The sequence below is a fragment of the Euwallacea fornicatus genome, chromosome 33 (genome assembly GCF_040115645.1).
Source record: "Euwallacea fornicatus isolate EFF26 chromosome 33, ASM4011564v1, whole genome shotgun sequence".
Classification (NCBI taxonomy): Eukaryota; Metazoa; Arthropoda; class Insecta; order Coleoptera; family Curculionidae; genus Euwallacea; species Euwallacea fornicatus.
Genome location: NC_089573.1, coordinates 1523130 through 1541014, shown reverse-complemented (window position 1 = coordinate 1541014; position 17885 = coordinate 1523130). Strand labels below are relative to the sequence as shown.

The 17885-nt window shown below is 36.2% G+C and overlaps 2 protein-coding genes across 2 annotated transcripts; one reads left to right on the top strand and one right to left on the bottom strand.

Moving 5' to 3' along the window:
* The first annotated feature begins 2296 nt into the window (after positions 1-2296).
* LOC136348530 (cytochrome P450 307a1-like) lies at positions 2297-6682 on the top strand. Its single transcript, XM_066299427.1, has 2 exons — positions 2297-2954; positions 4834-6682. The coding sequence occupies exons 1-2, from the start codon at positions 2606-2608 to the stop codon at positions 5952-5954; spliced, it is 1470 nt and encodes a 489-aa protein (XP_066155524.1). The 5' UTR covers positions 2297-2605; the 3' UTR covers positions 5955-6682.
* Positions 6683-14245: 7563 nt separating this feature from the next.
* LOC136348513 (lipoyl amidotransferase LIPT1, mitochondrial-like) lies at positions 14246-16497 on the bottom strand. Its single transcript, XM_066299412.1, has 4 exons — positions 15865-16497; positions 15681-15791; positions 15349-15592; positions 14246-15080 (listed from the first exon to the last, which is right to left on the bottom strand). Exons 1-4 carry the CDS (start codon positions 16360-16362, stop codon positions 14716-14718), a joined length of 1218 nt encoding a protein of 405 aa, XP_066155509.1. The 5' UTR covers positions 16363-16497; the 3' UTR covers positions 14246-14715.
* Positions 16498-17885: the final 1388 nt, after the last annotated feature.

The following is a 17885-nucleotide window of genomic DNA, read 5'->3' as shown; positions in this document are numbered from 1 at the left end:
AGAGATGCGTCAGTTAGGCCCAGGAGCCTAACTGGATGTCACGTGAAGCTGTTTGATTTTTTTGTGAGCTCTAAATGTTAGAGTAATTTTTCGTATTTTGCGCAACTTTTTTAATAACTTGAACGTATGTTATTCAGACTCCCACATCAAGAAGCAGACACATTTTAAGTAGGTTCCTGAGTCTCAAAACAATTAATCGATTTTGTGGAGGAGAAATAACATTTAAATTTAATCGTATGTTTAAAACTGGTTTGTCAATAACTTTTCTGAGAGACTACAGCGTTTTTTTAAGATTCATTTAATTTAATTATTATAAAGCTTCAGGTAGCTTGCTGAGTTTTAAACGGAGATGCTGGTTTTATGACATATAGCTTAGAATCTGTTCAGCGAAATATTTGAGAGTAGTTCATTAAGATTTCTACAATTTCTTGAGTTACTAAATTATGTATTATTAAATCTTTTTTAGAATAAAAAATATACACAGTTTCCTCTTTCATAAATACGTAATTGATTGGTTCTGCGTCGGCCGTCTTCAAAACGAAGAAGTCTTAAGTTTGGTTGAATCGCACACGAGGAGTGGCTTGGCTAATAAAGGTTTTGATGTCGGTGAAACTACTACGACTTTATGTAACTATACAGGGTGTTTGTGAATTGCGGTTTTTTCAATCTAAATTTTATGAGTGCTTATCTTCCCAAAACAAAAAAATTTCCTGCAACTTCCGATGAAATCGAAATAAAAGGGCTCCCTTCACTTTTCCTAGCATGACCCTCAATTTTTCAGGAAAAAGTTAACTGATTTTAGTACGTGACAAATCAATCGCCCCTAAAACAATGCAATAGCCACCTAAGGAGGGTCTGAAACCGTGGTGTTAAAGATGTGGGTAGCAGTTAATCAAACGCGATGCGATTCGCTTAACGCACTAGTGCCAAAATATTTCAACATGTCAAGGTGTTGAACCTTAACCGTCGTGTTTCTCAGAAACTACAGATTTGGGAGCGTTCGTTGATTAATCAAAGTGGACTTATTTTTCGATCGCTTTGCCACCACCGTGCACAAGCACTTTGAGTAACTGTAATGTAATTTCTTATTTTGTGGCCATCATCGAGCGATCTTGATGTGAAATTCATGTTGCACATTTGATTTCAAAAACTGCTGAGGTAAGTAACGCGAAAAAGTGCACATTTTTGAAATCACAAAATGGAGACCTGTGACTCTGATATACAGGGTGCTCCATTAAAAAACAAAGTTCGGGGTGGTATTTACCAATTTCCGATACTAATGTTCTATTCGATATTATATAACTTCTCTATTTGTGTCAAAATAATAATGAAAACCATTTATTTCATCGTCCCACTAGCACCAGGCCTAAAAATCAGGCCATCGTGTTATTGAAAATTGTTGAATGCCTAATCAGCCTAAAAAGCTACCTCATATTACAACATATTCATCATGACGGTAAATGTAAACAAATACAAATAACAAAATATATGAATGAATTGAACGACACACATTCAGTTTTAGGTGTTGTCTGAAGCATGGGGTTGCGACCAGGGGAAGATAGGGTACTTCATTGTTGAATCTAGGTTTGTGGGTTACGCGGAAACTAGCCTGATGAGCAATCCGATGCTCCCCTGAAAAATCTGATGAAATTTCGTTGGATAACAAACCTATTTAGTGGCAATTCAATTGGTTAACATGCAATGAACGTTTCAGAGAGGCGAAGTCTAGTGTAATACGAATTTTCTAGACTGTCTATGAGGTCTTTCAGTTTTCAGGTCAACCAATGGCTTTCATTTACATAAAACAGTAAACAAAGTTGCTCATCATAATACTTCGTGACGGAAAAATTGGGACACTACGCCCAAAAATCTTTTACACATTCCTTCCTTACTAATTTATTGCATGGGCGTATGATGAAATCTCATGTGTTTAAATAAAATTACTTCGGCCTGTTCTGTACAGGGGATGCTGCCCAATGCCAGGACAATTAGAGTACGTCCTGTACTTGCTGCTCAGTAACTCGATACCTGATAGTTAATGAATTGTTTAATAAGTACCTATAAACATTAAATATGGCAATATCACACTCAGCAAGGCGCTCATAGTTAAATTTATCACATAAACAGAAGCATTGCGATTAGACTGTGTGATTGAGAGCAAAAAAAATCGTGCTTAAATTCCATAAAATGTTTATTCGTTTGACAATATTGGAGTTTGAGGTGACGTAATAGGAGAAATAACAAAACAAGGTATATAAAGAATGTGTCAGTGTCATGAAGAGAGAGTGCTTCTAGTGCAAAGTGTGAGTGCACATCAGGTGTCGGTACCCATTTAGTCAAAGTCGCGCTAAAGTAGTCCGAGTCCGAGCGAAGTGCACACAAGAAGCAAATTGGTACCCCTTTGAATCGCGTCATCCAGTCTGGTAGGGTTGGCACCATGGCTTATGATTGAGCCAGTTTACCAAAGTCAAGCCCCCCACGGTAGACTACGGTCCTCTCGCGATCTGCGGTCATAAAGAGGGTAGCGGTTCGCGCGGTTCCATCAGTACCACCTCGAACGCACACCAGTGCTCACACGCAAAAGAACGCATATAGACATATAGACATGATCGTGGTTTCAGTACTATGCGTAATTGTGTTGGTGCTCTTGGTCACGTTATGGGTCACCAACAGGCGGAAGCCTAAAATCGCCAAGCCCATTCCAGGCCCGGACCCGTGGCCTGTCATCGGCAGCCTTCATCTGCTGGGCAAATACGAAACACCTTTTGAGGCCTTCACAGTCCTGAGCAAAATTTACGGGGACATTTTCAGTATCACTTTGGGAAGTACACCCTGTGTTGTCGTTAATAATTTCGATCTGATCAAGGAAGTGCTCATCGCTAAAGGGGGAGATTTTGGAGGACGACCAGATTTCATGAGGTTTCACAAGCTCTTCGGGGGTGACAGAAACAATTGTAAGTATTTAAATCTGGCTTTTACTATTCATTTTCAGCTACTGAATAAAAATTCATTAAGTTTCGCATATTTGCATTGTGCCCTTTTCCGCGTTATTAACTAATTAAGGGCATTTTTAATTACCATCGAATTTCCATAAAAGCAATTCCTATTCCCATTTAGCCTGGCTGAGTCATAACTCTTTCAAAATATCTTTCCTTGACCCCATAACTCTTCTAGTACAGATGAGTCTAATACCGTTACAATACGGCAAATCTGAGGAAAAAAGTTGTAGCTTCTGGTAAGACATAGCCGTAGTAGTTGGTAATTTGTCCTTCTAAATTCTTGCTTTATTCCTCAAAAGAATCAGTAGATTTTCCGAAAAGCCGTGTTTGTTAATGTTACTTATTGCAATAATTTGCATATTTGTTGATTGTGTAAATGGTGAGCATTACAAAGTTGCGTAGCACAAGAAACCAATATATATTTTTTTCTATATGTAGCGATAATTATTTCCGTTTATTAGTATTATTTTGAAAATAATTTATGCTACGCTCGGTAACTTTGATAATTTGAAATAATTTGGAATGTTGCCGTTCAAGTTCGGAAAATTCTCGAAAATCGCCGATAATTTCCAATAATCCTTGTAATTTTTACACCTCAGGTTTTCTCACGAATCACTCTTCGGACAATACCCTCTCGATTTCAACTTAAAAATGCATTAACACGATAATAAGTATTTTCTTTCAACTTTAAATGAGAAACATAACAGATAACAGCTATTTTTCCTGTTGGTGAAGTCGTCAAAAAACCTCTATGGCAGCCGAGGATTACTCAAAATTGTCAACTAACAGTGTGACAGTTCGAAAGTTTATATCAATAACTAATCAAAAACTAATCAGAACAACCTCAAAAGCCCAAATTTACCGATGAATTATTTAAAAATTAGTTCGGAATTAGTTGAAGCACACGAAAATGATTGCAACTTATCAGCAGGATAATACGGCTGCTACGTAGAATGGAAATTTGACGTTTAAAATTTTTAAAAATGACAATTGCGTAAAGTGTCTTGTGCGAAACAAAAAAGTTAAAAATCCTTTTCGATAAATCAACGGTCGAAGTTGAGCAATTTCAATTTCGTCATTTTATATGTCAAAACTGTCAACTGTCGCTAAGGTTTATGTCAGTTACTCTGTCATGGCGGACCAATGATTTTTTTTAAGACACTTGTTCGTGAGTCTTTCCGGTTAAGTCAATTTTGACCTAATAATTTTTTGTTATATCAAAATTTTCTCTGGTATTTACTACGTAATGTCGTTTAGCTGCTCCATTTACTAGATTTGTGATTCCTTGATCAAGCTATCCTTCGCGATTTTTGAGCTCCCCTACTTACTTTTTCAACTTGGTTGCCATTTTGGGCAAATATTGATGAAATCATCAAACTACATTACCGTGGTAGATTCCCGTATCTACGCACGCCTATGCGGTATCCGCATGATGCGAAAAGAGATAAAAGCAGCAAATCTCTCTGTCAACTTTCTGTCTTAACAACAACGCAACACCTGTTCATTCATAACATTGCGTATACTCACACTGGCTACCCATGAACTTGAACTTGAAACTTCCAGTGAAACTGAATCTGATGCCCAACCGATCAGTGGGTATTTTTGTGTTTTTACGGGATCATTTCACTGACTAATTTCACTTTGAAGAGCACTTTTACTCTGATCGATAAAAAGCGCCTACTTTAGATCATTTCGCTGACCTCTATTACGATTCGTATTATGAAATCAGATTTGTAGTTTAATTTAATCGTTTGGTATTCATTAGTCAGTGCGGATTAAAATTCCACGTGACTCGTTTAATTTTCTTTGACGAATAATTGTTATCTTGTTTCAGCTTTGGCTCTGTGCGATTGGTCGGTTCTCCAAAAGACTAGAAGAAGCATCGCCAGAATGTACTGCACTCCCAGATTCACGTCGCTCCAATACGCCACTGTGAACACAGTGGGGGCCAATGAGTTAGAGGTTTTCATGTCAGAGATGCGCAAATTTCCCCTTAACAAACCTGTAGATGTCAAACCTGTAGTACTGGCTGCTTGCGCCAATATGTTCCTGCAGTACATGTGCTCTACTAGTTTCCCCTACGAAGACAAGCAATTCCAGGAAGTTGTACGGGATTTCGACGAAATCTTCTGGGAGATCAACCAGGGATACGCAGTGGATTTCTTACCTTGGCTGCTGCCAATGTACAGTAAACACATGAACAAGCTATCCCAATGGGCTGCGGACATTAGAGAGTTCATCTTAGCCAGAATAGTCCTGGACCATATTAACACACTGGACTACCACGCGCCTCCCAGAGATTTTACCGACGCGTTGCTGATTCATCTCCAGGAAGACCCCAATATGGGATGGAATCATATTATTTTTGAACTCGAAGATTTCATCGGGGGACATTCGGCCATAGGCAATTTAGTAATGATGGTCCTGGCTGCTGTGGTTACCTACCCAGAAGTAGCCAAGAAGATCCAGGAGGAAGTTGATGATGTCACTGGGGGTCAGCGCTACGTGAACCTATTCGACAAGGCAGCAATGCCGTATACTGAGGCAGTGCTTTGGGAAACTTTACGTAAAGGTTCCTCACCGATAGTGCCCCATGTGGCTTCTACAGACACGGAAATTGAAGGCTTTCCAATTAAAAAGGGCACCATGATTTTCCTGAACAATTACGAGCTGAATTCGAGCCCTCAATACTGGGACGAGCCCGAGAAGTTCAAGCCAGAGAGATTTCTTTCTCCGGCAGGGAACGTCGTGAAACCTGCATATTTCATACCATTTAGTACTGGCAAAAGGACTTGTATCGGTCAACGGCTAGTCCAATGTTTTAGTTTCATTATCGTGTCGACTTTACTTCAAAACTACAACATCTCTGCTGGGTCGGAAATTAAAATCAAGCCTGGATGTGTGGCAGTACCTCCAGATTGTTTTAAACTCATCCTGACGCCTCGAGTTGTCTAACTTTATACTATTACGTCTGAAGACTAATTTAAAACTTTTTAAGACTGGAGTTGCTGAGCCACATCATTTTAATATATATTTAAGAATCGTGACGTATCTAATAAAGTATTAAGCATCACTATTTCATGACATCTGAAGGGGGTGGTACATGAGATCTCTTTCTGCATTAATTATTTATTTTCATTATTACTGTGTATATATCGCATGTTTTTGGAGCGCCCTGTTTATGGTGCCTTAGTAAACCGATGTAGGTATTTTTATGTAGGATAGAAATTGACTACTTAGGAGATTTTTGTTATCGAAGTTGGCAGAAATAAAGAGTTAAATCATGGATTATTTTAGTGTTTATAAATATCTAGGGTCTAAGTAATTTTAACCATGCAGAGAACACCTGTGTTTGTAAAGTACCTATTGTTTGTAGATATGATTTATATATTGTAGATTTATAGTAATCGAAGCAACTGCACATTTTATCAACCCTAGTGTTGTCCACGAAAAGTTACTTCTACAGCTTGTTATTGTATTCGTTTTCCCTGTGAAGTACAAATTACTTTATTACTGAAAATTGACTTGTGAAAATTACACCTAATTTGTCACTCCTTTTTATGTTTTGTATTTTTGCCTTCCTGTTTTGCAAATATTTGTTTGTTAAATATATTAGTTATATTATCATATACAATTTTATTTTAACAGGTTTTTCGAATGAGACTGAATAAAACTTAACATAATCCCGATTTGCCTTTTTATTTAATACTCGTTTTTCCTTTAGCCGCATATTTTTATAACATTGGTCTGGTATTTGCTATATCCTCCATTATTTTAAAGGTTTAACCGCTTAATACGTGATTCTTTAATACAGCAAGGTAATACCAAGATCGACGCAAGGTTGTTCAAAAAATTAATTTGTTTTTACTCGACGTACGCTTTAAAATCGATAAAAAAGAATAATAATGTATCGGTTTAACGATGTATGCGTTACATATTATAAACAAGGAAGACGGGGCCATGGGGTAATAATACATATAAAGAAAACTAATCCTTAAACTGGTTTCACAATGTTTTAACCTGCGGATTAACATAAAAGAGTTTAAAACTGCATTCTTAAGCAGCACTTTAAAGTTGCTGTCGATGGAATTCGAAACTCCAAGCTACACGTAAAGTCAAAATTATTTTTTCAAATACATATTACCAAATTTACACATAATTATATTACAAACTTCTGAATGTTTTGACAAAGAAACACGAATACATGAGTTCAAGTGTAATAATGGTATAATAAGCAGTTTAAGTTGTTAAATCTGTTATTTTCACGTAAGAATGTGAACAAATTCTAGGTATCACGTGTCGTAGAATCAGCCAATAACCGAGTCTCAAATATGAAAATTCAGTCCTGCCCAAAAAAGTAAATTATATTTCAGAACCCTCTCTGCAGCGTCTTTTTCATTCAGAGTCATAAAGGATCACTTCAACATATATTTGAGACATATTCCAAAAGAAATTCCTTTTTATATCACCACGGATTTCTCATTTTTAATCTAAACAATTTCAAGTATGTGCTACACATTCTCTAAGCCTAATAGTCACACCACTGATACCTCATGCCGCGCTAGTTTAGAAATTATGGAATAAAATATGAGAACAAGCCGGTATCAGCTGAATATTTATTCATGAACGCCCCAAAGTTTTCCCACTTTCAAGGAATGTACCTCTTTTGGCCATACACGTGCCCGATGAAGCCAGCAAGTAAGAAACCATGCCGCCGAATTTTCCAACAATCTCTTTCTATATCTACTTAAACCCGGATCCGTTTCGCGGATCTGCCATCAACCTCTTCTACATTTATGTTCCCCACAAAACGTTTCCATCTTTTAATATTCCCAGCTGAGTGAATCACAGCAGGTGTCCATAGTAAAGCTCCCGTCGATATCACGAATTTGTCCCGGAAGTTAGGGAAACTTTAAAGGTCTCCACTAAATGTTCCCGCTTGTGATTCCCATTTTTTTCTTCCAGTTTTGCCTGGTTACACCCGCATATGCTCATGTTTTCGGACATGCACAGCATTGTGTGTGTACGTGTGTGGGTGTGTGTGCATACACATGCCTGACGAAGCCAATTAGTACAGAAACATGTTGCCGAGTTGCACGACACCACCACTATACAAGGTGTCTCTGAACATAGTGCAAACACGTATTCTAGGTCGAAAAGTATAACGAAAACTTCATATAATTGCATATTGAATATTGGGGGTGTGAAATGTTGGCTGCTGAGAATGTTTCTTTATTAATATTTTCAAAATATTTCGAGATAAATGTACTTTGTACTTTATTTTAACTTTTGCGCTTTTTCTGAACCTCTGAAAAATTTGCCACATTTTTTTAGGGGCAGGTAATACATGGGGTAGTGCTTAAAAAGCACGTAAACTTTTTTGTACTTAACTGTTTGACGATTTCATGGTAAAAATGTTAAAATTAAACGTTTTTTTATTTAAAAAAAGATACTCTTATTAGAAGTCAAAATTTATAAAAGTTTTCGAGAAAATTGAGATTTAACAAATTCATAGCTGCTATGTTTTATTAACCCACCTGACACCATTCGTTTAATAAAGTCTGGTGATTTTTCGTTATCACCATAATAGGATTAAATTATTAGCAAAGAAAATGAATAAAAACGGGTTGCAAATCTGATAGTTATTTAATACAACGCAGTATCTTCCGATTTGTCAAATCTCCATTTTCTAGCAAACTCTTGGCGATTTTCAGTTTCAATAATAGTACCTTTTTCACATAAAAATCTAGAAATTTAATAGTTTTCCCGCAAAATCATCAATAAAATTAATATAAAAAAGTGTGAGTACCTTTTAAATACTACCCTCCTGTATTAACCACCCCTGGAGAAGTGTGGCAGTATCTTTATAGAGAGTCAGAAAGAACATAAAATTTATAATAAAGTAAAAATTTTATTCATTTATCGCCAAAAATTTCGAAAATATCGATAAAAAAAGCCTCCTCAGAAACAAACTTTCACATCTTATACATCGAAAACGGAGCACCTGTCGATATATATTTATATGAAGTGTTCGTCATATTTTAGGTCCTGGAATATGTGGTTGAATTCATGGCACTATATTCAGAGACACCTTGTATTTCTACTTGAACCCTTTGCAGATACAGTACGAACTTTTCCTACATTTGTATCTGACTCAAAATCTTTTCATTCTTTAATATCCCTGGCTCAGTCAAATCATGGCAACGCTACTGTGAATATCCTTAACTAATGGGGAAACCCATGGATTTTTCCACATAAACTTGAGCAAATGCCTGCTTGTAATGTCGTTTTTTCAGTTTTTTTCAAGCTACATCCGTATGTGCACATGTTTTGGGACATTCGCAGCATAATGTATGTATATTTGCTTTGTACACACGTATAGCTGACGAAGTCAACAATTAGAAAAATCTATCACCGAATTGCCCAATATCTTCTTGCCATTTCCTCTTGAACATTTCCATCATTCAGTAATGAATTTCCTGCCACGCTGGATTTTTCAGAAACGTATAAAATTTCTCTTCAAACCGCTCGATGTCATTCAGAAATTCGAAAATCGCACCCAATGCCAGGTTAGACAAAAATCTCGCTTCAGCCTGCTCGAGGTTAATCAGAAACTTCAATAAATTATTTCCTGATCTGACTGAGGCAAATCGCAAAACGTTCTTCATGATAATTCCTAAAAACTTCCCATTCAGTCGCTTGGTTAAGTAATCAGAAATTACTTTCGATCGAATTTTTCAGAATTTTCGAAAAGGTTCCCATCCAAAGTCTTATCGATACAGGTAAATTTCGTTGCAGCCTTCTAGGAGGTGATCAACAATTCCATCGAGAGTACAAAAACTTCAAATTTCAAATTATTTGTTGACTTCAGAGTGTAGAATCTTCTTGTCTATCCTCTCGATTTAGTTGAAACATCCTGTAGTAAATTGATATTCATGTGAGACTATTTAACTTCAACCAGCTTGGGCCGCAGTGACTTCTCGAAAAAATTAATAAGGGTTATTAAGGCCCGAATGCAGCTACCAGAAAATTGGGCTGATATTCAAATTGGCCCTAGCAATTAAACGGGGGCTGAGTTTTTTAAAGGCGCACTTAAAGGCTTTAACGTTGATGATTGATCTGTATAATTTCGAGAGTTGCAGTGATCAGGTTTTACTTATTAGGGCGTCTCCTGTTTAAATCAGCGATTTGCCCTTATAAAGCTTATGCGTTCTCAGTTTTAGCTAATTGTGCAAAACGGTACCTAACAGATGATATCAAAGGTCGCAGTTGCATAACAGAAAGCAAAACATTTTTGTCTTACATTTCGCAATAAATTGTAAGCGAAAAGTCCTGCATAGGATTATGTCTGCTATCAGAATTTCGTAGAAATCAAAAAGAAAGTATTTTCTTGCAATCCTTAGTAATCCACGCGATTTTATAAATATTTCAAAGATGAAAGAGGAGTACCTGTATGTTATGACTTGAAAATTTTGCTTATGTTATGTTAAAAAAATTCAGCATTCTTTTTTCACTCGGTGACCTAATGGCCAGTTTTCTGACGAAGTTTGCTTATTTGGAATATGTTTTGTCTGAAAACATCTCTTTCTCCTTCATTAGCTTTAATTTCATATTCTAGAAATAAATAGGTCATCGCTTTCCATGGAAATTTAATCACGCCGTTGTTGTCGCGAACTTATTAATTTTTAGGGCATTTTTCCTGCCAGTCCCATCCTGCCATCCAACTCTATTGTTTGGTCCCTCGACATGCAACTTCTTCTCGACAAGATTCTCTCATTAATCAGCACGTAGTCTGCTTTTCAAAAATAAAAATCGAGATTTTTTAGGTTACTAAGGCAAATAGGAGTTTGCAGCCTACGGCCGCGACCCATCTTAACCAGTTTTTAGTCTTAAATATTTATGACTTGACGTGCCTCCCGATTTAATCTAAATAAGTGATGGTAAAAGCAGTTGATGCCCATCATCCAGGATTGTTTTGGGGTCAAGAAACGAAATTAAACTTTTGAGCAGGTGTCAGTGAAATTTATGTAGGTATACAGGGCGATTTAGCACTAGTTGGGAAACTCCAGATGTCTGGACACACAAGACACTCCGAGTCGACAGGTATTTCATCTTAATATATAGGATGTCTCTAGAAGGTCGTTACACAATTCTACTACAGATTTCTGAAATGAAAACTTGACGATTAATCAAATTTGCCTTAGTCCAAAAGTGGACGGTTTTCAAATAGAGGACGTTAAAGTCAAGATTAAAAAAAGGAAAAAAAAATTGTTACGTCATTTGTAATGTTACTATTTCAACAAAATGTTACATTGGGGAGTTTTAAGTACAAGAAATCAGGATCCGTTTACATATTCGATTCGCATTGTAGAAGGTACTGTCAGTGTTAAATGAACTCTTTTTAAATCGGCGTAACTTCTTTTAATACCCGGTATAAAATTTATTTATGACTAAAATTGTGTTTCCATACATATTTTACGAAAAAGAGCTATTTCTGTACATATCCCTACGGACATTCTTTGTTGAGATATTTGAAATTTCAAGTTCGCTACTGCTCTTGAAAAACAACTTTACAATTCACACTTATTCCTACAGTACGGCAAAATACATGATAAAAAACGGATATAGTTACATAAAAACATGAAAATTTAAGAAAAAGGATACCAATTGAAGATTAATTTAACATTTTTATTCTTATCGTTTCAACTGTACAAATAAATATAACATAATGTTATTTTTCAAGACATGCAACAAACTTTACACTTTAAGCATCTCAAAAAGGAGTGCCTGTAGAAACTCGTACCAAAATGCCTTTTTTCATAAAACACTTAGACAAACAGAAATTTAGTCATAAAAAAATTTTTTATCGAGTGATAAAACAACGAAGTTTCTTTAAAAAAAAAATCACCTCGCGCTGAGAGCGTCCTCTACAATGTGCATGGGAATTACAAAAAGATTCTGATTTTTCGCTTCTAAAAACACCATGCGATGTTTTATTCAGATAGTAGAATTACAAACGAAGTGATTAATTGTTTTCTTTTTTTCACTATTCACCTCGATGCTCTGTATTTTGGAAACCGTCCACTTTTACACTAATGTAAATTGGGATAAATCGTCAGGTTTCCACTTCACGATTCTATGGTCGAATTTTGTATAGACCTTTTGGAGACACCCTGTAGATTCAATAACAGAGGAAGTTAAATCCAGTAAAAGAACTTAAGATCAATGCAATGCATCAATAACAGTAATTATGTTCCGGTATTTGTCCTTCGCTTTGCTAGTTTATTTCTATTTCCAGCAATATTGCGTCTTCTATTTTAGGTCAAAGTCTCTATTGGGTAACCGAATGTTAAACTGGCGGATTTTTTAGCGCCATCACGGCTATGTAGGTGAATTGAAAAATAACCTCACCGGGTTTGAGAAATCTTTAATTAAGTGTAATTTATTGACGAAAGTCGTGGAATTATAACATCGAAACATCCATGGCAAAAGCTTCGATTTGCCATAAAATTCCTCTCTTCAATAAGCGGAACTTTGTAATCGGTTTTCAGACTGCGCTAAGGAAACTGTTCAATGTGATGTCCTTTTATTGCGGTTTTAAATTGGATTACTTAAAGTAGCTACAGAATAAACAAATGAGATACGGGACGTTATACAAAAAGTTTATATAATGTCTGATATGTACTAGATTGCCTTGTGTTGACATTGGATTAACAGCCCTTGATATTTTCTATACCGGCAGTACCAGTAGCGTATCTTGCGACCAAGTAAATTCAGACATTTCATGTTTTCGTCTTACCTGCATTCAACAATAATTCAAACTCTGCACTCCCCATCGTAAGCAAGTTCTGTTATTTGTCTTGTCTATCCCTTCAGGGACGGATTAAGACTTATTTTGCCCTCAGAAATCCAAACCATTTCGCCCCCTCCCGGTTTCTCCTACCAATTTATTTTTAATTCAAAAAAATAGTCAAGCCTTCTTGTAGCTTTGCCCTCTTCAACTTTTCATCCATTTTGATTTTTCTCCCATTTCAACCGCATGGTTAAGTCTGCCCTGTATTCGTTTTGTCTTCAGCAACGTCCCCAGCTAAAAATGATTTATCCCTACTAAGTTCTAGTTTAATATTCGTTAAATCTGAAGTGAAATCTGCACAAACTTAAATAAGGCATCGGTGTAAATTGTATTCTCCCATTAAATTTGACTTTACTCCCTTCTTCTGTATGCGCATTGGGCCTATAACGAAGGATTGAAATATGTATAGGAGTTGTAATGCAAAATTAGAAAAATGTCAGGGACTAAAGAAGCCTTCGAGACTTATGAAGGGTTAAGCCCTTTTAGGGTTATTCAGATTTAGTCCTTAAACTTCGGTGAACCAGTGCGCTTAATTGCGTAATTACTCAAGCCATTAAGCAAAACATAGACGCCTTCTGCGAGTGACGTGGGAACTTGCGCGTATAGAATCGGTACAAACGACCTAATTACCCGTTCCGAGAAATGAACTATAAAACTGAGTTTTGCAAAAAATAAATGCACTTTCATTTTCCATCATTTCTTTTAAAATATAATGTTTTTAATTTATCACATTAACTCTTCCAAAACTCTAATTATAATTCACCATTTTGTCGCGAATTATGACCTTTCAAGGTATGGTATTAGCGCTATCTCAGAGAACAGAACGAAAAATGTGAATAAACCAGAAACCAAATCGAAGAATGAGGGAGGCAACTTCCAAAATTATAATTAGGTGTTTGGTCATTAATTAGGAAGGAAAATCCAGAAATTATAATATTGGCACCAGGTTTGGAATTATTACTAATAATCATCCAAAACTGCTAATGCCATCTATTGACGAGTAGTCTAAGCTGGAGAATCGCGCACGAAATTATTCAGCAACACTATACGCTCTTTATGAATTCTTCACAATGAGATCTTCAATAGCAAATGCTTCAAAATGAAAGGTTTATTCATACATATTTGAGGCGTAAAAACGTTTTTTTAGACGAGACACGCATAAACGAACAAAGGTCATGAGACGAAAGTCTCGTAGCCTTTGTATTGATAACCGCTTCTGCTCCAGTAAGTTAAAAATGTTTTCAAATTACACGTTAAACGTTTTAAAGCTTCATTTTGATAATAAATCAAAAAATAAGTGTCTAATAATAGAAGAGACAAAGTCCAAGGAGGCAGAATTCTTCTGACGACCTAACGTGTTATGACTGCAGAAAATTAAAACGCATAGTAGCAATAAAGTATAAAACGTATATTCCGTAAAACTAATTCGAACAGAAAATAGAATATCTAATAACAAAAACGTATAATAAATCCTAATCCTAGGGAGTAACGTCTAGATGAGGCACAACAAATGCAAAACAATATTGAAAAATATACCTATATCTACAACGTAAAGGAACTAAAATTATTCAAATACGAATTAACGGAAATTTGCTAAGTATTTAATAGTGATATGATAAATTCTTGATAACCGTTAGAAAAAACGGCTGTAACTTAAAAGTTAAATTTCAAATCTTAAAAAAATATAAATCGTTCAAACCTGCTAAAACCGACACAAAATTTGAGTTTTTGAATCGTAGATACGAAAGATACTTAATTAACATATACTAGTTAATTAACATAAATCCATAAAATACGACGCAGTGACTCGACAAAAATAGTATTTATAGATCTAAAAATTACTATTAACCAGGACTTTTATCCTCAAGCGCAAGTCATCACCTGTCGGACACACTCGGTAACAAAGCGGTCTTTGTCGTCCAAGAGGGAATAAAAGGATTCCTCTAAATCCCTGATAGCTTGCACTGAAAATTGCATGCCTTTTAAACTATGAATAACTTTAGCCTCCCCGGTAAAACCAAATGAATTAAACTCATAAGGCACGTAAATAGTTATATCGGAAATCATCCCGTTTTCAACCGACATGGTGACATTTAGAGAACCCGACGCCCCACTATTATTATGCAGAAGTACCCCTGGAACTGTGAACGATCTAGTGATGTCGAATTTTGGAGTTTTTCCGTAGCACCAGTCCCAACTCTTGTAGGCATCTCTGATTTCTTTCAAACCTGTATGAAATAATTTCATTGTGATGTTATGTTGGTTTAAATAGACTTGATCACGTTACAAACAATAGACAAATAGGAGATAAAGATGAGTTCAAACAACCAGAATTGACCTTTTATATTGGACATGTGGACAATACTGTCTGACATTGTCACAACGTTCGAGATACCACAATTCAGAAATCAAAATAACTTGGGAATTTTTATTCGAAAAAAAGCCTAAGTTAAGGGTCTATTTGGTGCCAATACAGGTTATGAGTATAAAACTTACCAGGGAACCAGTTTTCTGTCGGATTGATGAGATGAAAGCCCTTTTGGTGATTAGCAAACTCCATTCCTCCATCCTTGAAAGTTAAGGCTTTAGTTCTCAAAAATTCCCAACCTATAGCTCTTATTAAAGACGATACTGTTACTTCTGGATTTTCTTCACACAGATTCATCATTTTTGGAGTCGAAGTTGGCACTTCAGGGTTTTTTACATTTGCAGATACTTGGAAGCATTCTTTTTGGTTGACCTACCGAAAAAAATCTCTAAGTAGATTCCAAAATTGAACTCTCCTCATGAGGAAGGGGGGTTTTTTGAATACACGTTTTACGACTTACATTATTCTCCTGAAACACCATATCACGGCTAACCTTATCAGTCCTGACCATCAGCGACATATTGTGATAAGAATTTTCTTTACCCACTCTAGCTGATTTATTCGACATTTGCTAACAATTAATTAAGGAATTTCACCATCTTTTGCGGCATACGCATCGGATATACTAACATAAAAAAGGATACTTTATTTTGCCTGAGATAAAGCTCGTCTTCGGATCCGACACTGACAAGGCTTCCAAACTCCCTAAAAATGCTTCTTGCAACCACCTCAGAATTGTGCTTTGCATTGAGTGTTTCACTCGGAGCAAAGAAACTCAAGCTCAAACTTCCCTTGTCGTTGTACGAGGCGGAACCTTTACTACTTCGACGTGCCAGAGTAACCCCAGTCTCAAGAAGATTGCGCAAGTCTGAAAAGTTGGTCTCCAACCATGGGTTTTGCTGCCGACCAATGACTACACTGGGACTGTTTTGCCACAGCAACAAAATATGGTTATTATGGAAGTCAAAATTCTTATAAAGCCATTCTTCCAAAGCTAAATTGGTGTAGATGTCAGTCGACTGGGATATATACACAGATTTTTTAATGTTAGATTCAAGTTTTGCCTGCATGGCATAAGAGCGGGAGTTGAGGTATCTTAAGGCAGTGCCCATTCTACCGCAGGAGCTTTTAAGAAGAGCCATTTTGGTATAGTATGCAAACGAAGTCTCTAAGTTACTGAATACAGCGAATACTTGTCAATATTGTTTGGCAAATGTTATGACCTTTTTAAGCAACTCAATGTGTCCCCAGACTATACTTCGAACAGGCGTTTTTAGATCCTGATGTTAAGGAGATGAGATAATCGTGAAGGCTGATTGTCTGGTGCAACCACTTCCAGGTCTGATGTAAGGAGTTAAGACGAACACGCAGTCCCAGACAGTCCTTAGGCGACCTCAGCATTCCTCCCTCAGCAGCCAGGTTGAGAAAATAAAGTACCACAACACAAGTTTGGGTTAATTGGTAACTAAAACACTGTTAGAGCACTGTTAGGTCGGCGATAAGTGAGCAAATTAAATTTTATTGAAATTTTTAAACACTGTCGCTGTTAAGCAGAAGCTTAGAACTGTACAATTGGCCATGCTACTTTGAAACCCATGGTTTTATAATGCGCACTACTACTGAGGGTCATTTATCTCTTAAGGGTCACTGATAATGCGCCTTATCGCAGAAACCAGGGGAAATATGTCCTAATTGAGAGAAATAGTAATTATTCTTTATCAATGTCATTTTAGCTCCAGATTTGTGGAAAAAATGCCTGGCAACTGGCTGCCACAAACATTCAGGAAAATCACAATTACACTATGCTGGCGATATTTCATTAATATCTATAGAAGGCTATCTGTAAACCGCGGAAGCAGAAATTGTTAAAACTGGAGGTCTCATTTACTTGTTGTTTTGGTTACTTGAGGTGAGGTCACATTAAATTTTTCCTCTCTTCTATGTGCATGCGCGTCAGAATGTTTATTAATTCTTAAACTTATCAGCTGGTGTCTTGTTGCCAAGTTGTGACTTGCGCCGTTGTAAATGACTTAAGTGTAAGTCAAAAATGGCTGGAAAAATAACGGTGTCATGAAATCGCAATTTTGGAGACATAAGGGTTTAATGAAATTTAAGGCCAAAAAGTCAACAAATTTGCTCAATAAACGTGGGAAATGTTTGAAAACTCTGCATTAGATAGTACTACTTACAAACTCAAAAAATCATCTTTTAAACATACCAGAGTTCATAACTCATGGTTTGGTTAGGTTATACCTGTTATAAACTAAACAAATATTCGTGTTCAACTAATTAAGCCGTCTTCCAAATTTTGATCAGATTAGTTCTGATTAACCTAACCACAATACTCACGGCTAAAATTCATGGTTGGTCGAATTTCTTCTAAATTTCCAATCAGCCCGGTATCCTTGAATTTGATTGAGATTACTTTCATACTTGAACATCAAAAACATGATAACTTCATTTATTGCACATTAAAAATTCTTTTAAAGTATTTTCTAAAGCCAATTAGAATACGGTTTTAATTTAATAACACTTTGAGAGTAATCCCTCAGAACAGTTCCGAAATTTTTGTTCCGTTAATCGCATCCAAATAACATGTTTAAAAATATTAGAATTCAGTGCAAGGCTTACAGCATCAGTTCGAAAATAGTTAACAAATACATGC